The sequence below is a fragment of the Lonchura striata genome, chromosome 11 (assembly GCF_050655825.1).
Source record: "Lonchura striata isolate lonStrDom1 chromosome 11, ASM5065582v1, whole genome shotgun sequence".
Classification (NCBI taxonomy): domain Eukaryota; kingdom Metazoa; phylum Chordata; class Aves; order Passeriformes; family Estrildidae; genus Lonchura; species Lonchura striata.
In genome coordinates, this window is record NC_140713.1 from 12,064,834 (window position 1) to 12,078,362 (window position 13,529).

At 39.4% G+C, this 13,529-nt stretch overlaps 1 protein-coding gene across 1 annotated transcript in view; it reads left to right on the plus strand.

The window, feature by feature from the left end:
- LONP2 (lon peptidase 2, peroxisomal) overlaps positions 1-13,529 on the plus strand; it is a 37,723-nt gene that overhangs the window by 15,677 nt on the left and 8,517 nt on the right. The window contains exons 9-12 of the mRNA XM_021536112.3: positions 2,071-2,221; positions 2,768-2,894; positions 3,921-4,054; positions 12,442-12,584. Of these exons, the coding sequence (XP_021391787.2) occupies positions 2,071-2,221; positions 2,768-2,894; positions 3,921-4,054; positions 12,442-12,584 (555 nt within the window). The remainder of the gene's footprint in view (positions 1-2,070; positions 2,222-2,767; positions 2,895-3,920; positions 4,055-12,441; positions 12,585-13,529) is intronic.

Here is a 13,529-nt window from a genome sequence, read left to right on the forward strand (position 1 = left end):
TGAGTACAGTATCAATATTTTGTATAACTTTCCAGTCACCAGCTTGGCACTTAACAGGGTTCATAAGGATTTCTAGTTGCAGACTAGAAAGAGAAAGAATCATGCATGTGTCAGAATGCCAGTTTGGTCTGTCAGAATACATTGTTTTTCAGCAGCTTTGGAATTAATTGCAAACACTTCACTAATAGACTAGAATTCTGTGGAAATATCAGTATTTAAAAAAAGAGTACGTCGAATTAGGATTAGCTGTTTAAAACAGTTCAGAAAAATTTGCAAGAGTAGACTTTGAGTGGGAAGCTAATATTTGGTATAGACCTGCTTATTTTGAAGTCAGTTTGTAGCTGCTGTGCTTGCATTCTTTGCCTGTTGTTGTGTCTCCCTATAGTTTAGGGCTGGACTGGGGGTTGGCTGAGGTAAGGCACCTCTCTGAATTATGCATCAGTGGACTTGACTTGTCAGGATACTTTGCCTTTTTTTGTAAAGAAGGGAGTAAATGACAGCAGCTTCTTAATGAAGAGGGTAAGAAAAGCTTTTGAATAGCTTAGAGCCAGTGCACAATGGTATTCACTGAGTTCCAGCCCTAGGTTCAGAATTAAAGCATATGCTTCAGTATGTTTTAGGATTTCACTATTAAGGGGAATGTGTAACTGCTCTTAAATCTGTGTAGCACTTCAAAATAAAATCCAAATTTATTCTGTTTTTTGGGAAAGTCAGCTGTGATTCTGGCATTCTGTAATAGAAGAATTTTTTTAGTTTGCTCTGATTATAATTTTTTTTCAAAATATTTTTTGCAGTTTTCAAAGCCTGAGGAGAATTTAAGAGTAATGAAAATTCAGAATTGTTTCTTTTATAACTATCAAAGAAGTCTTCAAATTCAGTTGTTGTTTCTTAATTATCAACACTGTTCTTGGCTATAATTCATGTTGTGTGCATTCATTTGGGCGTAGGCAGATAAGTTATTTTGACAGCAGAGTGCTGTTTCTCAGGAGATGCTTGGGTCCCATTATTTGTGACATGAGAATTATTCGTGTGGGTGTGTAGCAATGACCATTCATCATTTGGGAAGGAAGTGTGGCTGTACTTCAAGGGGATGTGAAGCAAAGGTGGTTCACATGTGAAAAGCAGGAGTACATTGCTGTGTACAATGAACTTCCCATTTGTGGCACTATTAAAAAAATCTACAGGACAACATCTCAGTACCCTCATGTTCCACATATGTATTGAATATTTATCACCTAATCTTAAATCTAGGCAAGTGTTGCATTTGCACACATAAGTTGTACTAAAAGCAATAGGAAGACAACACAGTTATTGAAGCCCTGGTTCTACCTGTTCAGTAAATTTTTGAGTTTGGTCAGACTGTTTGTTTTTGTTCTGCAGTGCTTGTTCAGTTCCATCTCTGTTGTTTTGAAACAAAAATGATTGTGTTGGGAAGGCCAGGGCTTGCCAAGGGTCAGAGCGTGCCTGAGATGTCATGGACAATAAGAACTTGTACTCCTCTTTTAGTAATAAAGGCTGGACAAAGCAGAAAGAGTGGGGCAGGTGATTTGGTGACAGCAGGTAAGGCTGGGATTGTGTTCTTCCCCTTGGTCTCACAACAGAGATCTCACAGGCTGGTGTGAGAGGAAGAAGTAAGCTTCAAGTAAGAGAGCTGCCAGCAGCAGGGGAATGTTGGAGTCAGGGATTACCTTGGAGAATTCTCCTTGTTCTGTGGTACCACATGGGCTGCTTTTCCAAGGTTGCTGTGAGTCCTTGAAGGGCCACTCTACCACATGTGAAAGGTCATGGAGATGCAGCTTAGGGGATGTATTTAATGGCTGGAGGAATGCTGCAGCACCTCTAGAAAAGGGCAGGAACAACTCATGGGGAAGTGGCTTTTGAACTGTACATGTGATGTGACATGTAGTCACAGAGTACTCCCAGCAAGGCCAGGATGTAGTGATATCCACAACGTATTTTATTATTGTAAAGTCAGATTTGACAGATCCAAATAGAATATAATAAAAATATGCATATTTTATTTGCTTCTGATTGAACAATTATGTGACTTTTGTGTTCACTCTTGTTCAGGTCTTGGATCCAGAACAAAATCACAGTTTCACGGATCACTACCTAAACGTAGCCTTTGACCTGTCCCAAGTGCTTTTCATAGCTACAGCCAACACTACAGCTACAATCCCACCCGCCCTGCTGGACAGAATGGAGGTCATCCAGGTGCCAGGTAACACTGCAGTGCCTTCATTACATGGCTATTGCAGATCCTTAAACAAGTTTGGGGTGTTTTTGCTGAAATAAAAGGTAAAAAGGAAAGCCTACCAGGAGTCTGGAGTGCATGGGTGGGGTCATTAGAAGGGACAAGGCAGGATGCCTCTGCTGTGGCCTCTGTCACAAGAATACTGCTTAGAATTGCACTCAGGTAAATTCAGTTCCAGGTCTGTGGTGATACATGGATACATTCTGTAATGATATTTTCCTTCACTGATTCGTCTGTATTCTAATGGTCAGTTAGCTGATGCATCTTTTTAAAATTCTGGTGGAGAATGTGGTCATTGAAACATTAAAATTCTCTTCTTGTTTGCATGAAGTTATGAATAGCCGCAAAGGATCATACCAACAGCCTTGTAAATTATAGCTGGGGGAGATTTTTTTCTTACATTCAATCAGGTAGAATTGTAAACGATAAGAGATTTGATTATATTGTAGAGTTGAAGCAAAAAGCTTATTAATAAATACATGCTGTTTTGTTTGTTTGTTTTTTTTTTTGAAGGATACACACAAGAAGAAAAAATTGAAATTGCACATAGACACTTGATTCCTAAACAGCTTGAACTACATGGCCTGACTCCACAGCAACTACAGATTCCCCAAGTAACCACTTTGGGCATAATTACCAGGTAAATATGTTCATTGCTTTCAATTTAAAGACCTTATTTTATAAATCAGTTTATGAAGTGGTAATACTTAATATGTATTGTCCTTAATAGCTTCAGCAGTTCAACAGTTGGTAGCTTATGGAATTGCTCTTTCCCTAGCTCTTGTCTTTTCTAGGGAACATCTTTTCTGTAGAGAATTCCTTGCTTTTGGTCTCCAGGTATGGCTCACAGTCAGTTGTGCTGACACAATTGCCAAGGCCCTGTGAATAAACAGGAACACCTGAGGCTGGTGTGGCTGCACTGTGTGAAGCCATGGCCTTGGCAGCAGACAACATGCAGTTTAAAGAACCAAGTTATATTTCTATCATTTTCGTACAAAAAATTGAAATTACACTTCCTTTTTTCCTTGTGATTTGATGGGTACGTTTGTTTCGATTTTGAGTTAGATTTAAAAAATTAAAATACAGGGTTTATAAATAGTTTCTATTCATTAGAACTGGGGTTTTTGTTAGACATGACAGCAAATGTATTGATCAAAACATCTTTTGAACTTGAAACTAGCTCATTTCCAATGGAAAAAGTGTACTGGAATTCAATGAATTAAGTATTTTATGACCAGTATTTTGGCTGTTTTGTGTAGTGTTACTGCCTGGTGCTTCCTTTTAGTTCATAGACTAAAACAAAATATTCTTTTACAGGCAGTTCCTCAGCTTCCAGTGAGCTTTGTATTTTAAGTTTTAAAATAGTTCTTCCTTCTAATGTTTATGCATCCAAGAAGACCTCAGTGCTATTGGACATTGCTTGCCATTTCATGAAGGTTTGGCACCAGCTGTTAGTCATGTCTTCCCACTCAGTAATTTATCTACAATTTTATCAGCAACCACAATTATTTCAATAAAAATTTCTTTTTTTCGTATGTACTAGAGTAGTCCAAAGTTTTGGTACATTTCCCATGTGATTTTTTGTGGCTGTGTGTTTAGTAAGGAGTGTGTTTCCATTGAGGTATCTCTGTCTGGCAAAGCCCAGCGCAGCTGTTGTTTCTCACAGGTACACGAGGGAGGCAGGAGTGCGAGCCCTGGATCGGAAGCTGGGAGCCATTTGCAGAGCAGTGGCTGTGAAAGTGGCAGAAGGGCAGCACAAAGAAGCAAAGCCAGATCGTGCTGAGGTGGGGGAAGGAGAAGGTATGTATCTTTGGCATGTTTTCTTAAAAAGAGAACCTCTGATGTAATCACTAGTAAGCTAATGTAGCAACTTTTTCTCCTGTTTTATTTTTCTTTAAGGACTCTTGTTTTCAAAAGCTTGGCAGATAGTGTGACATTATTATTATTATGTACAATTTTAGTGCTGAATTATTACTTAGGACATAACTTGAGTTGTTTCAGCCTGCTGAGTTGGTAATTGACAAGTTTAGTGCATCTGTTTTATGTCTTAAGATGCAGTTATGATTTGTGTATGTCTTCCTAGGTTTTTTTATGCAAATCTTTCACTTCTCTAAGCATGGTTGTAGTTCCTACTAGCTCAGAACTCAATCTGGTTATTTTGTTGTAGATGAAAAAAATTGTCTGCTTGGAGGGCTCTGAAATTAGAATTGTTTCATGTGCCTTTTAAGACCATGCTTATTCAAAGTCTCTTGGAGCTTTGGTAACACTGCAGCCTCGGTTAGTCTGCTCTTGTTTCCCATGTGTACAGACAGTGTTTTATCATTTCCAGTCATCAAACAGACTGAAAGAAAACTAAACACAAAACCCTCAAACAGCAAAAATACCCAGGTAACTGCTTCACCAGTAAAGGCAGGTCTCTTTCTAGTCTGGAAATAGGAGTGGGAAGGATGAAGTCAGGCCCATGATCCAGTTCGTGTGCAGTGCACAACAGGTGACTGCTTCCTTTTTCATCCCTCCATGAGTGTTCTCTTTAACAAAAATGAGCATCCACACTGTATTTGGTGAAAGATAGGATGGAGGGTACAGATGCTTTTGTTCCAGCCAGGTGCTGATGGAGGGTATTGCTGTACTCAGCCATTTCCTGTTGGAGCTCCACAGTGCTCATTGCAGCACTGGATGTCTGCAGGAGCCCTCAGTGCCAGATTAGAAATGTGAAAGGAAAAACTCCAAACCTCAGGCTGAACTTCTAAAATGTGGATAACCTTTAGTCTAATAAAATCTATCCAGCAGGGTGTTGTGTGTTCCATTAGTTTGTTTTTTGAAGACTGAAATTATTTCAGGTGACAAGAAATTCTCTCAGTCTGTCAGTTAACAACTGGGTCTCAGAGGATCCTGGAAACTGAAAACTGCAGTGTGGCTGCTTGCTTTTGCTCCAGGATACTCACAGACTTAAAATACAAAACAGGGCCCTGTAGGTTTGATGTTCTGAAATATTCCACAATGTAGTTGGTGTGGAAAAAACCTAACATTTGTACTACTGGAATAGGTCTGGTCTGGATTGGAGGAGGACAAATGAGGAGACTCATTGTCTGTTCTTTTAAAACCAGGCAGCAAACAAGTCTCAACAGTGCCTGCCTCTTTCAGAGAGTAAATTCTAGAGGAGGTAATATAAGGGATATTTTTACAAGCAGTGGTAATAATTGGAAGGGTGTTTGAAAAAGAGTTTTACGCACAGTAAAAACTTAAATAATTTGTCTCTGAGAATCTGTTTCTTGACAGTATTTTAGCTTTACCTTGCCTTTTTTCCCTAGCTCAGTATTTCCCTTCTGAAAATTAAATCTTCTTTTATCTTGTTGAGGATTACTGGGATCACTGTAATGTCTGTGAAAACTGTAATATAAGAATATTGAATTTGGCAGTGTTTGCTTAAGCAGGTTCAGCTTGGTTTTCTCTGAATGTTTGGCTTAAAGGTGGTGAGCTCTCACAGTAGCAGTGACTGAATCCATGAGCGATCCTGCAATTTAAATCATCCCATCTACATTAAAAAGCAGAGGTGTTAAGACATTTACAAATGCCTTCCTTTTTATATTATGTGTGTGTTCTCCACCTTCTGTGTTCTGATGGAGTTTGTGAAGTCAAACACTGACTTGTTGATGCTTCTGTGCTCTCTTCATGGTTGGACTGCTGAGCCTTTGGGCTGTGCTGGTCCAGCTCACCAGCAGCAGGCAGTATCAGGTGTCCTGGCTACTGCACCTTCTGGATGGTAATTTTGACAAGTCATATTTTCAAAGTAGGTAGCTGTGTCTAAAATGTGTTTCAGAGGTCTAATGCAGCTGCTGAATAAAAAGAGATGTTGTTCTGCTCTTCAAGCATTCTGGTAAAATAGACAAGAGGTAGGTTCAGAACACAACTCATGGTACTGTAAGAAGAAACACTTTATTATTAAGGCAAGTAACAAAAAGGAACTGTATTAGACATCTCAATTCAGTGAGAGAGTTATTTACCATGTTAAAATTAGCACTGTGCTTGCAACTGAGGTATTTACACTGTTAAAATTATACACTGTTAAAATTAGTTCTGGACTTGCAACTTACCAAAGCTAAGTGAAAATAGCAACCCAAGTGTTTCAAAAGTGAGCAAAATGCTGGCATTTTTGGTTGACCCAGTTTGGAGTTAAGAAATAAATGAGCTGTGAAGAGTTGCCTTTGTACTTCTGAAGTGAAAACTGTCCATGAGAAAAAGCTCTATTAATAAAAGACAGTCTGACGGACAGGTGTCTCTACAATGAAACTTCGCTGTTATAAAGACTTGTACAGAATGGTGCAGTCTGCAAAGTGGGTTTTATTATGTACTTACTGTGCTTACACCCTGGTGTGTTTTTACAGTGTGTCATTTGCTAGGAGTGTATATGAGTAGGACCCTTTTAAAAAATACTTGTATTTTCATTCTGTCTGTTGGAAACAACTAAGTGTTCAAAACAAAGTTTGTAAATATCTCCAAATACTTGCAAGTTGATGCAAATAATGGGACTTGTAGTCTAAGTTGATTTATTTGGCATTTTTTTCTCCTGTTGATTAGTGGACATTTGTGCAGTTGTGCGTCATGATGATGAATTTTTATTTCATATCATGAATGACTCTGGAAGATTAGTTAATCAAGCTCTCATCCCTTAATAGTTTCATTTAGAATTATTTATTGATTTTTTTTTTCTTTATAAAAATACCTAGAAGTCATTTTTGCTTCCTGTGTTTGTGTGTTGCTGATGTGAGACTGATACTCTGCATTTAGTGCATTGGTATGCCTTGAATTGTGACTAGGAGAGAGCAGACTGCAGGCTTGCCTTGCTTGCTAAAACATAATTTATACCTGGTCCAGGACATAGCCAAATCCTACCATGGTGCCTGTGGCTGCTGGGTTGTAGTAAGAGTTAAGGACGCTAGGTGGTAGAATCACAGGCTTTCCACCATTACATCGATTAAATCAGATTATTACCTCCAGGGAGAGCACCTGTTTTCAAGGCTTTGTAAAGATGAGGGTTTTGCCACTGTTTGGCGGTGGGCTCTGGGAAGGGAGGGCACTGCCCTGGAAGAGCTGGAGACTCTCAGCCTGGGTTCTGCACTTCCCAGAAATGCATCACTGAAATGCACGGGCAGCCTGTAGTGCCTTCCTTGCTCCTCTGATTCCTGAGCTTTCTGGAGAAGTTGATGAGTGCAGGAATGTTGGTTTGTGTCAGTTGTTGAGTTTGCACAGGGAACTTCAGCATTTTTCAGAGTTCTCAGGGGAGTCGTCCCTGTGTACAGCAGTGCTATCTGATACTTCACTGAAACACTATCTCAGATTTATGAGACACTCCTCAAGTCTTCTGACACTACTAGAAATTCTAGGAGTCACAAAAATATGTGAAACTCTCCTTCCTATTTTAGTACAACTGCCTTGAGAATACAATGCAGCAACTATGCACTAAGGCATCATATCATGATACAGCAGTTGAAACCCAGAGTCAAAAACAATTTGTCTAATTCAGACCTGAAGGGAGATTTAGGACAGGTAATATTTCATAACTGAAAGTGATGAAATGGGGATTGTGTTTATGGTGAAACCAAGGCTTTAAACATACTTAAATATTTCCATAACCCAGCAATACAGATCAGCTTGTTACACTCCTTGTGGATGAAACACTTGGTTTTAAATTAAATGCAAGCCTGCCCAAAGTGGTCAATGTGAACTGACACATGAAATCTGCTGAGCATCAGTCCCAGGGTGGTGTGACTGCAGGTACTCAGGTCTGAGCTCTGCTGACCTTAGAGAGCTTCCCAGCTCTTCAGGCTGCACTGTGGGCCTTTTGCTGAAATTTCTGAAAATTACTTGCAATGACTTCTCTGTAGGAGGTCGAAAATGCATAAATGTTCTGAGAAGTTTGGCTTGTATGCAAAATAATTTTTAAAGCGTTATTTTTTCCATGTTAATTCATCTAAATATTCCTGCATGAACACCTCACATTGAAGTGCTTCAAGTACATGTTGTTATTGTAGGTCACAAGTGATGGAATGTAATTATTTTGTGGAAAGAGAACTTTTCTGATGCTGTGGGGAGAAATGTGCATAGCATTAAATCTAACCATGTAAGTAAGTGCAAACAGGATTAGGGTCCCAGGAAATTGTTCCTTTCCTAAAGAAACACTTCCTAAAAGTTTGGTGCATAAGATTTGACAGTGGAATGTTGCTTTTAGGGTGCAGTTTCATGTTATGGCTTTGAATGTGAACTGTTGGCAGCAAAAGCAATCCCATCCTTCTCTATCTAAATGCAGTTGTGGGGGATTTTTAGATTGGAGGGGCTAAAAGAATTCCGGGTCTGTCTGTTGTGTGCTGAAGTATCTGCTGCTAAGTCAGATGAGAGGGAAAGAATGTTATTATCCTTTAATTACCCACAGACTTGAAACCTTGTCCATCATACTGATGCTCTTTTTTGTATCTCTTTGTAGCAATTCAGCAAATCAGTATGTGTTACGTTAAAACTACTTTAAAATGTTAGGCTTCTATTTTTCCATCTTGGTCAGCAAGAATGGCTGGAAATCTTTGGGTCTAAGAATTGTGTTGCTAGTGCTTAATTTAAATCTGTTCTATGAGGCAATGAGAAATTGCTACATGTTGAGAATGTTTTAGATTTTTGTAGTCTCTCATTTTCATTACATCTGTAGAAGGTAGCAGTCTTATTTTTTTTAAATCTTTGTGCCATGAAATGTCTATTAAGACTAAATCATTCATTACATTTAATAGTTTGTTGTCAGTATGTTTTCTTAAGAGTCCATTTTATTACAAATACATTATTTACGTGTGAAACTTTGTTTTATTTTGGGAACTTGCAAAGACAAATTCCTGAAGAACATTGTGATCTTTGAGTAGCTGCAGATTCTGCTTGGAAAATTTTATAAACAATCTTTTTGGTTGGTTGTTTTTTAAACTTATTTTTGGTTACTTGGGGAGGGCTATGTGTTGTTTATTTTTAGTATTCCAGTTTTTAAATGTTAAAACAACTGAATACCATGCTGGTTTTGTGTAAGCAGACATGTAATAGCAGAGCAGCAGGTGGTTCCTCTAGTGCAGTTTGGAGCTCTGGTGAGGGCACTTTTTGACCTTTTAGTTTATTTTGCCAACTTGTCTCAAACTGTAAGATGATTAAGCTGCTCTCCTAATGAGAAGTTCTGTTTCTGGAAACCTGAATTTAAGTGTCTTGTTTTAGATAAATATGCCATTTAGCTTGTACTGTGGTTTATGGCTGTTAGTCTGGGGTAGGTAGGGAACAGGTATTTGTCATTGTTAGTGGAAATGTTAATTACTCGTGTCTATAGATTCCTTTTAGTCAGCACCTGTTTAAAGATTATAAACAAAGATGACTTTTTCCTTCAAAGAAAAAGTTAGTTTGTAATTACATTTTGAGGCATCACTGTGTGCTTTTACAGAAAATTAGATAATGCCAGAATTTCATTTAACATTTTTAGAAAAAGTCTGGAGTTTGTTACTGTTATGGATCCTAAAATGGTCTACCCATTAGATCAGATAAACTCAAAGAAAAGAGATTCTGATTATTTTAATAGGGCAGGTGGCCTCAAATTCCCTGATTTGTGTATGAGGAGTTTTTCTTTTCTGCTGTGTACAGAGCTAGGTGAAATAAATACATTTGTGTTTGTTAGGCAGTGAAATCTTGGTATGGAACAAAAGCAGCTGGTTTTAAACTCAATTTGGGTTTGAAATATGGATTGCATCTCAGATTATCAAATAGTGTTGAAATTGCAGTCTGAATTGCAAGAATAGCATGCAGGATCATGTTTCCTAGACTTGCCAGTATTTATGTCTTTGAATTTATTTTGTACAAAAATAGTAATTTAACAAAAGCGGAGAGACATGCTGGAACAAAAGGAGGCATCTGACTTAGGCAGTGTTTGCAGTAAAGGAATGGGATTTAGCCATGGAGCAGTGAGTTGTACAATGGAAAGATTAGTGGCTGTTGGATAAAAACTATTAGATTGGAGTCCTGAATGAAAGCTGAGTTGCTGCTGTCGTGTTAATAGTGATGTGGAATGTTTTCCTTGATGCTCTGTCAAGGCACTAGTGAGAATTGCACAGTCACAAAATTATCTGTAAAAAGGTCTTTATGTATCAGGATTAATAATAGGATAGTCTGTATCTTGTGAGACATCCTCATTCATCCATTCTGAGAATTGCTTTTGCACCACCTCTTCACGTTATGGTAAATAGATTAGATCAGTGATTTGTGTTTTTCTGTACTCGTTTGAACTCTTGGATCTTCAGTTACTGTGCATGCATTGATGTACAGAGGAAGAACCAGAACGCTCCTTTTCAAACTAAATTTAGAAAGCATTCAAAGTAAACAACCCATATTTGGATCCAAAAGATGGTGCAGGAGTCCTGAAGCTCAGCGTACATTGCTGTGTGATACAGACCTCAGATTTGTGTTAGGCTGGGGTTTGGGGTGGGAAGAAAAGCCTTCACTCTGTGTGTGCAGGAGGACAGCCCCAGGGCAGGGAGGCACTGCCCTGAGAGAGACACAGAGCCTTAGGAACAGCTGGATTGTCCAGGCATTCTTCATTTGTCTGATAGATGTTTCACTAAAACACTGCTTTGGGCTCTTGAGAAATGCTGAAAAGCCTCTTGCACCTGGATCAGATTCTGTGGGGAAATTACTCCCTGCTTGCATTGTCCCTGGGTTCCCGTGCAGTGTCAGTCCCTGCCAGGGACTGCCACCTCTTGAGCTCAGTCATGCAAACAGCTCCTCTGCAGGCTGGGTGTGAGACTTTGACATTGACATGATCCTGTTATAGTTCAGTTCTGTATGAAAAGAGAAAACAGAAATTTGAAAGCAATTGTGCTAAGGAAGCCACTGTACAGGTAAGAAAGAAATCCACTCGTGCTGTGAGTGAAGTAAGGGAAGAGCCCCCTTCTGAACCCATAACTGTTGCTCTAATTGTGTGGTCCCTCCTGGGTGACACTTGAGTATATTGCATTCAAAAGTGTCAGGCTGCTGGAGTTTTATAGCCCCTCCTGAAGAGTATATCATGCCTGTAGGTGTTTCTGAAAATGTCTGGTAATTGGACCTTGGAGGAATTTTTTGCTGCTACTGGTTACTGAGCATGGCACCTTTGCAATATCTCTTTCAACAAAGAAAAGAACAGAGCCCTTTGTGTGTGTGGTATTTCAAGACAAAAGCCACAGGTTGTACACCGAAATTGAGATTTTTCCACTGAACAAGGCCTGTAGGTGTTGTTCTGAGCTGGCTATTGAACAGACAGGAGATGTCAGTTTTGTGAGTTAAGCAGCCTGAGTAGGTGGAAGGTGTCCCTCTGCGTGGTGGGGAGTTGGGCTGATGATCTTTAAGGGTCCCTTCCAACCCAAACCCTTCTATGATTGAACAAAGCCATAAAAGTCATAGAAGACAAAGATCAACGTGAGAAGTGTCACATCAGAGCCCGTGCTGCAAGAACTGCCCTGGAGGTGCTCTGTGCTGGGGCAGAGTTGTAAACATGCAGGAAAAGAACAGGAGTTCCTGCACTGACAGAATTGCCCTGCTCAGCTGCACATTCTGTATTACACCACATGATTCCTCCTGCAGGAATAAATCCTTCCCTGGGAGGGTGGGCAGGCCCTGGCACAGGCTCCCAGAGAAGCTGTGGCTGCCCCATCCCTTCAAAATGTCCAAGGCCAGGTTGGGTGTGGCCTGGAGCAGCCTGGGATGGTGGAAGGTGCCACTGCAAGACCTTAAAGCAAGATCACCTTTAAGGTCCTTTACAGCCCAAACTATTCTGATTCTGTGTAACACTGGTTTTCTGCACAAATCTGGTAAAAAATGTAAAGTCTTAAATGAGCCTAATGGGTTTTGCTATTTGAATTAATTTAAAATGCACTTAAGCTGATGAGTTGCATCTCTGTCAGTGCTCTAGATTTAATTTTATCTTTGATGAACAGTTAGAACATATTTAGGCTTAATAATTACATTTCATGCCATATTATCTTTAATTTGACAAGATTTTTGTGAGAGATGGTTTGAGCACATTTTCCTGAACTTACTGAGCATTTCATTGCATGTTTTATTTTTCTCTATCACAATGTTTAAAAAATTCCTTTGTCTAGGAAAGGCCACTACAAATCCTAAATTAGATTTTCTTCCTTTAGATTGCAAAGAACACGTCACAGAAGATGCCAAACCAGAGTCCCTCAGTGACACAGCTGACCTGGCTCTGCCACCTGAAATGCCGATTTTAATTGATTTCCATGCTCTGAAAGATATCCTGGGCCCCCCCATGTATGACATGGAGGTAACATCTCATTTGTTTCTGTTTGATGCTGTTTCTGGCTGATACAATTACTGCTGTTGACTGAGTCTATGCAATGTTCACAGCTTCAAAATACATTAATAGCATCACTGTGTTTCTTTATGTTCCACAATGTGTGTTTTCACCTAAAGAAGTTTTTATTTTCTTTTAATTCAAGGTACGTAAATTACATAATGCCCTGACTTTTCTGTTAGCAAAGGTTCCTGCAGCAGTGCTGAAGAATGTGGTGGTGTTTTTTCAGTTTGAAACAATTTTGCTTTTGTCTGGGGGATGTTTGGTGGTCTTGGGAAAGAAGCCAAAAGTAGAACCCAGGAATCCTGTCTCTGCAGCAGCTGTGCTAAGGACTGTTCCTCATACCTCCTTAAAGCCAGGCAGCATTTTTGGGTATTAAAACCACTTCAGTTTGCACCAGAAGTTCTCACATTCTTTAGGTTAATGTGACTCTTAGCTGTTAAAATGTTTTATGATCAATCAGGCACCTCCAGTTCTGCTCCTCAATAGGCATATTTCAGATTTTTTGCTTTCCCCCATCTGTATTTTGCTCTGTTCTATGGAAATGCCATCACTTAAAGTAGTTTGTTAGTTTGGGATTATTTCACCCGTGACAGTGCAGTTGTTCTCTGTTGCTGAGAACTGTCCTCTTAACATTATTTTCTCCTAAATCAGAAAGCCAGATTTCCAGTGGGACTTGAAGAACAAAAAGAGGGCAGGGTGATTGGGATAGCAGGATAAGATGAATGATTGTTAAGGAATGAATTAGTTTTTAGACCTGAACTTGAGAGTTTTGGATATGAAGATTTTATCATGGAAGAGATTCTTAAGGAAGAGACAGAAATGAGGAAACAAACAGAAAGGAGACAGTGCCATGGATTGTGACAGGATGGTGATGGGAACAGGGGGAGAATGGGAGGCAAGGAAGAAAAATGA